At 35.0% G+C, this 10,861-nt stretch overlaps 2 protein-coding genes across 2 annotated transcripts; both read left to right on the top strand.

The window, feature by feature from the left end:
• The first annotated feature begins 365 nt into the window (after positions 1–365).
• Positions 366–3,187, top strand: LOC119985562. The gene is made up of 4 exons (XM_038829852.1): positions 366–452; positions 1,971–2,118; positions 2,278–2,701; positions 2,806–3,187. Exons 1-4 carry the CDS (start codon positions 366–368, stop codon positions 3,185–3,187), a joined length of 1,041 nt encoding a protein of 346 aa, XP_038685780.1.
• Positions 3,188–8,325: 5,138 nt separating this feature from the next.
• Positions 8,326–9,106, top strand: LOC119985733 (auxin-responsive protein SAUR71-like). Its single transcript, XM_038830103.1, has one exon. It carries the CDS (start codon positions 8,506–8,508, stop codon positions 8,887–8,889), a length of 384 nt encoding a protein of 127 aa, XP_038686031.1. The 5' UTR covers positions 8,326–8,505; the 3' UTR covers positions 8,890–9,106.
• The last annotated feature ends 1,755 nt before the right edge of the window (positions 9,107–10,861 follow it).

Genomic DNA, 10,861 nt, shown 5'->3' on the forward strand with positions numbered 1-10,861 from the left:
CCTAATGATAGGGCACAAAAATTTCTCAATTGATGACTGGGTAAATTGGGTCAAACTAAAGTCTAGTGCGCGGCCATAAGGACATCGGTGTTCATATCATTTGCAAAAATTTGTTTAACAAATTGTTTGTGTGATAAAACAATAAAACAATATTTTTAAAAAAATGATAAGTTCGACTTTTTCTGGCTTTCTGCCTAATCCTTTTCCTCTATTAAAGGCAAAAAAGATTGATGAAAACAACATTGGCTTTCCCTTATCTCATATGATAAAAACACACATACTTATTCTTACTGAGGACGAGTAAATCTGTCTTGAGTTATTGGACATCTCAGATAGATCAAATTAGGCGGAGCACGGTTGGCTAGATGGCTGAGAAGATAAACAACCGTAAGCTATCAGATAAACCTAAGGTGTTTTCCTTGAGAAAGACCCTCCGTTACTTAAGTCAGAAAGTAGGAAAAGAAATACTAAGAACTTGAGGAAGCAAAGCTCTTAACACGAAAGTATTCAAAGTTGTGAATGAATGTTTACCTTGTGAAAAATATCTTTTTATAGTCTTGGAATGATCTTTCTTTGATTAGGAGTCGGACTCCTGTTTACTATATGATTCATGAGACATAATCTGTTTGTTCTCCTTGCTACAATAGAATTCTCATCCTTAATGACTTGTTACCTGAACACGTTAGGGTAGAAAATATCTCGGTAATGAGATAATGCTCAGTTCGATATTGAGGTGAGCATGATCATATTTATGTCAGGCACCAAGTATGTTCAGATAGTAATTATGTTCAACTGAGATGATTATCTCGGTTCGAGAATATCTTCTCGGTGACAAAATAATCTTTGGTTCTGACCTGAACTTTGTAATATATTCTGATTGGTTTTTAAGTATGAACACCTTCAAGTTGTTTGCTCGTGCCACGTGTCACGTTCGGATTAGCTATTTGTATACGGTGTCATCACTTATATATACTTGCACTAATTAAAATTAATTTTGTCGTTTCATCATCCACATGTTTGTAAGATCAAAATAGACTATTATTAGATTGATTAATCAAGGCCTAATATTTGACTAATGAACAGAGGCGTAGACAGGAGCTACACTAGGCTATAGCACTCCCACCAAATTTTAAAAATATAAACTTTTAAGTCTTTTTTTGGCAGAAAAATTATACTTGACCTAGTAATAATGAACAATGCATGACAATGGTAACCATGATACTTGATATTGTTCATTCCATTATTGTTAATATGAAACAATAATACATACTAATATTTATTTTTTGTTAAAAAATTGGATTGCATTTGAAATATAACTTTTAGTTAGACATTTACATCTTACTTCATCTTGTACATGATTTTTGATTAATTTTTATCAATTTTAATATGTATTTATGTTAATCTTTTCAATTACTTTTTGAGACCAAACATCGAGAATATGAATTATCATCGATAATATCATTTCAATGAATTACATCATTGTAAAATAGCCTTGATATTTTTTTTCAGAGACGCTATCCTCAAACCCCAACTAAAACATGAACCCAATCACTTGCTTTTGCCTCCTTTTAGTAAAAAAAGAAAACTTGAATCCATAGCCCAAAAAGAACAAACAAAATCCGAAAATGATAAACATGAAATCCTAATGAATTCTTGGGCTCCATATGTCCCATATAATACACATGAAATCTTGTGTTTACAACTCAATAGCTGGGATACCAAAACACGGATCACCTTCAACATTGAATGGATTTGTTTAACAATTAATATCCCCACTTGCACTAACCATAGTTTAAGCAACAATCACATTCGGTTCTATTACATAAACCCTTTTTCTTAGATTAAAACTTGCAAATTCAACTCAGCACATCAGTAATCTAAAATTTACTCGAATCTGCCTTTGGATATCCCAGTCTCTTTCTTATGTTGGCTGGCTGCAGTTAATTAAATCTGTATTGTTCTCTATTCAGGTGTTTTGGAGCTCAATCTCTATTTTGCCTATTAGTAGTGTCCGTCGGATTAAAAATATTATGTCCAATTTTTTGGGGAAGGGAGCTTCTCTTTCTGAAGGGGGAGCCCAGAGTGCTTGGAGTTCAATATATTATCTGCGAAAGGAAGGTGGGCTTGGAATTAAAAATCTTAGTGACTGAAATCGAGCTGCAACTATTAAACAAGTGTGGCGTATTTCATCCAAAACCAAGGATTCTTTGTGGTCTCTTGGGTTCACCGTCATTTAATCAAAGGAAGGAGTTTTTGGCATTTGAGTTTGCCTAACAGTCCCTCTTGGTGTTGGAGGAAGGTTCTGCAAAGTCGGGAGAGGTGTCGTCACCTTTTGTCGATATCAAATTGGAGATGGGAAGGATGCGGCTTTATGGACAGATTTTTGGCTACCAAATGGGCCTTTATGTGAGATAATTTCGGTAAGGAGGGCTACCTCGACTGGCTTGCCATGGAATGCACGGGTGGAGTGTATAATCTTGGGCTCGAGCTGGCGATTTCCAAGGAAAATTGATGAGTTGCATCATGTTTGGGATACCATTGATTTTCAGCCTAAGCGGCCATGGCTGAAAGATAAGCTTGTTTGGCGTGGGATGAGCTCAGGTCTATTTTCTATTAATTGTGCATATGAGAGGAAATTAGGCATACGAGAGCTGAAAATACTATCCATCATGTTATATGGTATAAAGGTCATATTCCAAGGGTTTCATTCATTATGTGGTTGGCTTGTGCACAACGTCTTTATACTCTGGACAGGTTAGCAAGTTTTGGCTTTGATATATCTTCGCTTTGTAATTTATGTGGAAGGGAGAATGAGACACATGCACATCTTTTCTTTGATTGTATATATGCTGCTGATGTCTGGCGTATGATCAAGGCTAAAACTGGTGTAGTTTGGCCGAGATTAACATGGGCTGATTTAGGAGTTTGGGCAAGCAACTCTCTAAAAGCCCAAACCCTAGTTAACATGGTTACAAACCTTTGTCTATTTGTCTCAGTTTATGAAATTTGGTATAAGCAGAACTCGCGGCGCCATAATGCACTCTCAAGGCCAGTCGCTTTTGTGGTGGATTTTATATGTGAGAAGGTGAGGAGTAAGATTCAGAGTATGCTGCCTTTAAAGGACGGACGGCGGTACCCAGCTTTGTTAGAGGCTTGGAGACTTGTGGAAGAAGTGGCAAACGCATGAGGTTTGGTTCTTTGGATGACTTCTTGTTGTTTGTTCTTTGGCAAGTGAAAACTTGCATAGTTTGTCATTGGTTTTTGCTTTGTTGGGGTATGCCCCTCGTAATCTGTACAAATTTTCTTTTAATGCATCTTATTTACCCATAAAAAAAAATCTAAAATTTATTTGGTATTTACAAACAAAGACTCCACCAAATGCTTGATTGGAAAACAGGTAGCCGCCACCTGATGAGACCAACTAAAGGCTATAGGCTAAAGGCATAGGCTGGAGGCTACGGACACAGAGACAGAGGCAGCATCCTCTTACTAGCACCATCATTTTGCATCAAAAAGCCAGCACATTAAGCTAATGGTGGTAGCATAGCTTGTTCCAGCACAGGTAGGTTAGGTAAAGAGCGCCCTCAGGCAATTAGAGTAGGTAACCACCGCCTCTTATTAGGTAGGTGAAGACTCTCAAACTTACGACAAAAAGAAATAACTTGACAAGCAATGAGAAATGATTAGTGCATGTAATCACTCTTGAGTAGGTTGTCCAATACATTACAAATGATTTGTTTATAGACAGAGGTTTATCAACGGGCAAAAGAAATAAATAAGGAAAAGATAAATTTTGTTTTGAAAGCATATATATCTTCTATTAATTTTCTCTCTTTAACCTTTCATTTTGTGAGCCTTGCTTTTTATCAACCCCTTTCCTATTGCTTTACATAGGATGAGGTATGTGTCTGACGGTTCAAGAGAGATTTTTATCCTTTACTAGCTCTGATTCTCCAATGGTAATAGATTGCTAGGTTGGCTTGATGTGTGTGGCTGTTACCAGTAGCTAACGGTTCAAGGGAAAAGGTGGTTGGAGTTATAGCTCTAGGTTCCAACAAATAATTTTTTTTTTTTTTAAATTTGTGTTATTAGGATGTAGGAGTTATGATTTAGGGTTTAGAATTTAGGGTTTAGGGTTTAGTGTATAATTTAGGGTTTAGAATTTAGATTTGGAGTTAGGGTTTAGTGATTAGGATTTATGATTTTTTTTTTCAAAATCATCTACATTCTAACATTATGATGATCCAAAATACTAATGGCACCAAAAAATTTAAAAAAATATTATTATTTGGAGGATTTGGGGGTAACTACATCTAACTACAACTACAGCCCTCATCCCCGGTTCAAGAGATGTTCTTGAATATTGGGCATGATTTCCTCCTTGATTTGTGTGGATGTCTAAGAGTCCAAGAGATGTACGGATATTTGCTTGATCTCCTCCTCGAATTGTTTGATTGATAGAGCTATTATCATTAACAGTTGGTTCATGCAAAGGCAAAAGAAAAGGGTTCCAATCCTGTTCTTTTGTGAGATACCTTTTGGAAAGCTGAACAAGCTAAAGTCAAAGTTCGCTCTCAGTCAGATAGGTTTAGCCATTTGTATGTTGTCCATTAGAACCCAAACCTTGAATCTGAATCTCCGTCACAAATTAAGAAAATTTCATTGCAAATTTGGTTTGCGACGGAAAATTTTCGGTCGTAAAAACGCTCATCCTAAAATTTTCGCAAGGGAATTTTTTCGTCAGAAAATTAGCGACGGAATTGCTTTGTGTCAGAATTTTGAGATGCGATTTCCATCACAAAAAGGTTTAATTTCTCAACAATTTTTGCGATGGAAATATGTTAGATATCAATGCAAAATATAGTTAGTATTTGTGATCAAATTCCGTCGCAAAAAAATAGTTTTCTTGTAGTGCTCGCAAGTCTCCCTTCCTGCTCCAGTCAATCAGAAAGACAAAGAAGGAGATGATTAGTCTCTCGTTAGAGGTCTTTGGGTAAGGTAGAGATGCTTAGGCCAAAGAAAAAAAAACTTTACCATAAGTATCAATTTTCTACGTAAGTACCTACTTTAAAAATTAAAAATTACATAATCCCACATTTGTCATTCTTCTTCATCACCACCTTCCGGCACCGTCATTCCTCCACTACCATCACACCTCCACAATCATCTTTTTCATTTTCTCCTTCTTCTTCGTCTTGTTTTTATTAGCGTTCGTCTTCATCTTGTTAGATCAGAGATGTAATTTAAGATCTGAGATCTATGTTACTGTTTCAATGTTACTACAGATATGAGATCATATGTTACTGTTTCAATGTTATTATTTGAAACAGTAACATTACGCAAGCAAAATAGGCCAACTTCGGGTCTCCCTATTCGGTGGCCTTTTTGGACAGAATCTGGTTGGGCATTGTGCGTTTTAGTGAGGGGAGTTTAACGGCGATGGTGATATAGCGAACCGTCGCCAGAATCGTTCTGGATTTGAGACTTTTTTTCATATTAATGATTGAAATAGTAACATAAATTGATATATAGCAGAGCTAGTAATGTAATTGACATTTTCATGGTTACTTATGTATCCATGTGTTTATTGAATGGACCTAAATGTCCAATAGTCTCCTTAAAGATACCGGCCTGAAACTTTCCCAATAAAAATTATGCGAGGCGGGCCCATGGGGTACTTAACGCAAAGTTCTTTGGGTGTGTGTTGGACGGATCTAGGCCCAAAAAATCCCCTACAGTAATAAAACAATAAAACATAATTTGTTTAGAAAAAAGATGATAAGTTTTTTTTTTTTTACCTGGCTTTCTGCCTAATCTTTTTCCTCAATTAAAGGCAAAAAGGATTCATGAAGACAACATTGGCTTTCCCTTATCTCATATGGACCAAGAATTTTATTATCTTAATTGATTAAACACCCACGCATATACACACACACATACTTATATATAATTAACATTAATTTTTGTCATTTCATCGTCCACATGTTTGTAATTAAGATGAAAGTAGACTATTATTACATTGATTAATCAAGGCCTAATATTTGACTAATGAAGAATAGTTGCCTGATCAAACAAGTTCCATTTTATTCATATTGCATGCTACATCATTCATATATCTCTCATATTATGTGATCTTGCTCTCAATTACATAAATTTTAGTGTGATGAGTCAAATTAAGGATTAATTTTTTGGCCAATTCAACTTTTCCAAAAAAAAACTATATTCTAAAATTAGAAATTCTTGGAACAAAATCAAAAGTATCTAAAGAAAGTTATGAAATGATGTGAATTGAGTTTGCCAAAAATTAAAATAAACCAAAATCCTTTACGTTGGGAAATTACATCAGGATCATCTTTTACATAAATATCGCACAGCAATAGAGAAATTAAACTTGAGAATAGCAACACAATCAATACAATAATATACGTGGAAAAACTCCAAAATCGAAGAAAAAACTACAGGCCTTGTGAAAAGACAACCAGAGAAAATTCACTATGTAGTGAATTGTTACAACTACACACTCAATTCTCTCTCACATCTTGAACCCAAAGAAACAGATAATAGAAATTAGGTTACAATCCTAGAAAATAAAACTCCTATTTATAGCAAAAAAAATGATGCCCCATCAGCTATCCGAACGCCTATTTAACCCGTTCTGACGACAAGAACTTAAAGACATGTTTTCTAATGTAGTTGTCCAGACACCCTTATCAACTGTCTGGATATATCTTCATCTTTTCTCGATCTAGATGCTCAGTAAGACCCCTCTCCCACTTCACGCACCTGTTTGGACAACAACTGTAGAAACAACATTTCAATAACATAACTTGCCTCCACACAATCCAAATCGACTTTGAATTAATTGATCAATCCTAACAAACTCCTTTTCATCAAAAAATTTCATATTAATACTTGCCAATTCAACTAAGCACATCATCATTCTACAATTTATTTGGTATTTAGAAACAAAGACTCAATCAAATGCTTGAGATCTTTATCTACTTGATTATCTCGTTTTAAAATAAAAGAAATAATGATGTCTTTTACCATTGGTTAAGGCGCGTGCGTTGAACGCCCTTGTTGGAAAAGTGAGACGTAGCAAGAGAGACGAAAGGCGTGGATTAACTAACTATTAAGAGGGAGCACGAAACTGTACGGAACATGAAGAAGTGCTTCCCTACCGGCAAATTACGTCTTCTCACACCCACACACTTTCTCTCTCTCTTGATTGATTTTTTTTTAAATGGGAGGAGATTCGAACCCTGACTATCAGGATAATACACACAACCATTACCAATTCATTTAGTGGCTCAGGTGTTTTGATTGAAAAATTATAATGTCATTTATTTATTTTTCAAATTAACACTAATAAAATGTAAAAAAGGAGATAATTACGAATTTTAACTTTTAATAATAATTTATCTATGATATTTCTAATTTTGAGTATAATCTAATAGGATAATGCTTGAGACCCTCAAAAAGTGACCCCCAAAAGACCCCCATTTAATGTGAAGGGTTGGATGTGAAGTGGGTCATATATATATGTTTTTAATCAATGACTATTTTAATACCACATAGATTTAAGAGACTTTTAGGGATCAAATTTTAGGGGTCTCTAGCATTGTCCAATCTAATAAACCATATTATTCAACTATTTTATTTTAACCAAAACCCACCTAAGAGATGACCTACCCTACCCTGAAAAATATATGTTTGTTTATTTGTTGCTTGGTAAATATCGATCACAAATTTTATGTGCAGGGAACACTATATTGTTTGGCCTTACTAGACATGAATGAGATCCATAGATTTAAGTTAGAGATTTTGTTTTACCAAGAATATCATTCTATTATCATCCTAAATACGGAAATGATTAGAGTTGAAAAAAAAACATATGTTGTGAATTTCATCCTAAATCTCAATCTAATCAAAATAGAGTTAAAAACAAAAATTGATTGGATTTTAATTTCCACCATCTATAATTTTTTGGGATCGAATGTTAGATACACGTATGTCTAATTCATTCAATTGTCAATCAAATCAAGTCTCGTTGGTCTTATCATCTATAATGGATTGATTGATGATGCTTGCATTGGTCATATTAAAAAAAAAGATTCAATCTTCACCCTCACTACAACATTAACCATCCCCAATTTTTAAATTCTATTAAAAATTTATCAATAATATAATAACACTCACTAATTGTACTTGCCAAGTACTCCTACCTGTACCTCTCTCTCTTTCTCTCACATCATAACCTTTCAAAAAGCGCTAACCCCCTACCTTCCTTTCTTCCCTCTCTTGCTCTTTATATATTCCCTCTCACCCTCCACACTTCCTCCATACACACACTCTCTCTCTCTGCCCCTACAGATCTATCTTTTTCTCTCTCTAAAAGCTTAATGGAGTTCAATTGATTCATTTCGAGGCTCTTTTTCTTTCTGGGTACATTCCATTTCACTTCAAGAGGGTCTTAATTTTTCTGGGTAACTATTAATTTGTGAGATGAAGCAGTGGATACGAAGATTGGCTCGGGTCGCCGATTCGTCGCAGTGCAGCCTGCTTCGATCCAACTCACAGATAGTGAGGTCGAGGGCCTCGTCGGCGAGAAGAATCGGGCGGACGAAGTCGGTCCCGGAGGGTCACGTGCCGGTGTACGTCGGAGACGAAATGGAGCGGTTCGTGGTGAGTGCAGAGCTCCTTAACCACCCGGTTTTTGTCGGGTTATTGAACAAATCGGCTCAGGAATACGGTTACGAACAAGAAGGGGTGTTAAGGATCCCGTGTCACGTGCTCGTGTTCGAGCGAGTCATGGAGTCGCTCCGACTCGGTCTGGAGTCACGTGACCTCCAGGATCTGCTAAGCTCTTGCTTCTCTGAGGAGTTATGAATTATGATATCTACTTTTTCTGGGTGTTCTTGGTAGAACAGTAAATTACGTGGGCTGTCGAGGTCTTTTTTGTAAATACGACCTTTAACCACAGATGGCAAAACAAAACAGAGAAGAAGAGATGGAAATGGTTTGTGTAAAAAGGACTTGACACACCAACATTCTGTGGTGCTAAATTACTTTCTTTTCTTTTTATATAATTTTATTCTTCGGTTAATTTTTCTTTTCATTTAATAAAAACCTAAATTATATGCGATGGTACCAAAATCGCCCCGTACTAGAATTTTAACTCATGGCATAATATATAGAGCTAACACATCAACCGAAGAGTTGCACATACTCACATCGGCCGCCACATCGATTTAAAGCCGAGCAGCTCATCTCAGAAGGCCATGGGTGACCAAACAACCAGGAGTCGTGAAGCACAATATACAAAGTCAACACATCAACTAAGGAGTTGCACATGCTCAACCATGAGTCCCAGGAGACCAACTCCACTTAGGAAATGAACGCCTTGGAATTAGGGGAGAAGTGATTTACTCCTATTAAAGTTAGAACTCTCGAACTCATATAAAGAGGGAACATCTAGTACTAGGTAAATTATTTTGAATCCTGCCCTTGAGAGAGAGAGAGTGCTCCTAGCACCGAACACTCCTACACTTATAGCATACTGATTTGAGTGTCGGAGAGGTCCTCCAGCAAACACGCTCAGACCCCCCTTAGCTCACGTTTCTTATTGTGCAGATCATACGAAGAAACACTTTTTGATTTCAATCCTATCACCTGACACGTCACCAAGACCAATCCAGTTTTAAACATCATCAATATGATATATTCAATTTAAACATTAAAAAAAGTTCTATACATAACAAAATCACAAAAAGGATCATCTCAAAAGAACACTTGTATTAGATGACACACCAAAAGTAATGATGATTAAGTAACAAGATTAAAAGACAAAGGAGAGGGAAAAGAAGCGCTTAATCCGGGCAGTTGATGAGCCAAACAATAATGATTATTAAACAAATCATTCAAACTTGACAATTACTTTGATTAATTGAATAAAATTACATGCTTAAGTCAGGGTTGTCTCACCTAAAACCAAAATGTTGGCACGATTAGTGCCTCAAATTATCACATCATCCACCTAATATGATTAGGCAAGCTGCAGTTTTATGTGCAATATTCATGTATATTTGCTAATCATCACAAAAATTACTTAATTATATGCATAAATATTTTCATAATAAATTTTTTTTATTTCAAATGTATGTATATATATATATAGCAGAGAAATATTAATCATAATATAAACAGTAAACAAAAAAAAATTATATTGTAAATGTTTCAAACAAGATAATTGTTGCTAGAAATTACAATTTCTTTTAAGTTTGCTTATCTGTAAAAATTCCATTTTGTCCATATGTATATATAAATATATGACAATATGTGAGAAGGTTAGGAAGTAATAACAAGAGTTTTTGGACATTATATATGTGATTGAAGAATAATATTTTTTTTCTATGGTTAATTTTGTATTTTCAATATATTAATAATGACCCCACAAAGAGAATGGCTAAGCTTCATCACAAACTATTTGTCACATATAAAACAAACCAATTTGTGTGACTAATTAATAAATCAATCATAATCTGTCAATTTTAAATCACCTCAATCAAATTAAACTAATAATCAGAACAATAGAAAAACCCTAAATCAATAATACATCATGTGATTCTATATCGACTCACATGAGCATAGTCTTTGATGTATATACCAATCATTAATTCAAGTTAAATTTATTCATAAGAGTATAGTAATCATGTTAATTAAGTCAACAAGGAAAATTAATTCAACCAAAATGTGTGAAAAAATTATGTGTGAACTTCACTTATTTGTGTAAGCTTCATGATCTAAAGTATGTTATTTGTTTCCTCAAAAGTGTGATTAATTTGAAATACATGCATTGACA

The sequence above is a fragment of the Tripterygium wilfordii genome, chromosome 19 (assembly GCF_013401445.1).
Source record: "Tripterygium wilfordii isolate XIE 37 chromosome 19, ASM1340144v1, whole genome shotgun sequence".
Taxonomy (NCBI): Eukaryota; Viridiplantae; Streptophyta; class Magnoliopsida; order Celastrales; family Celastraceae; genus Tripterygium; species Tripterygium wilfordii.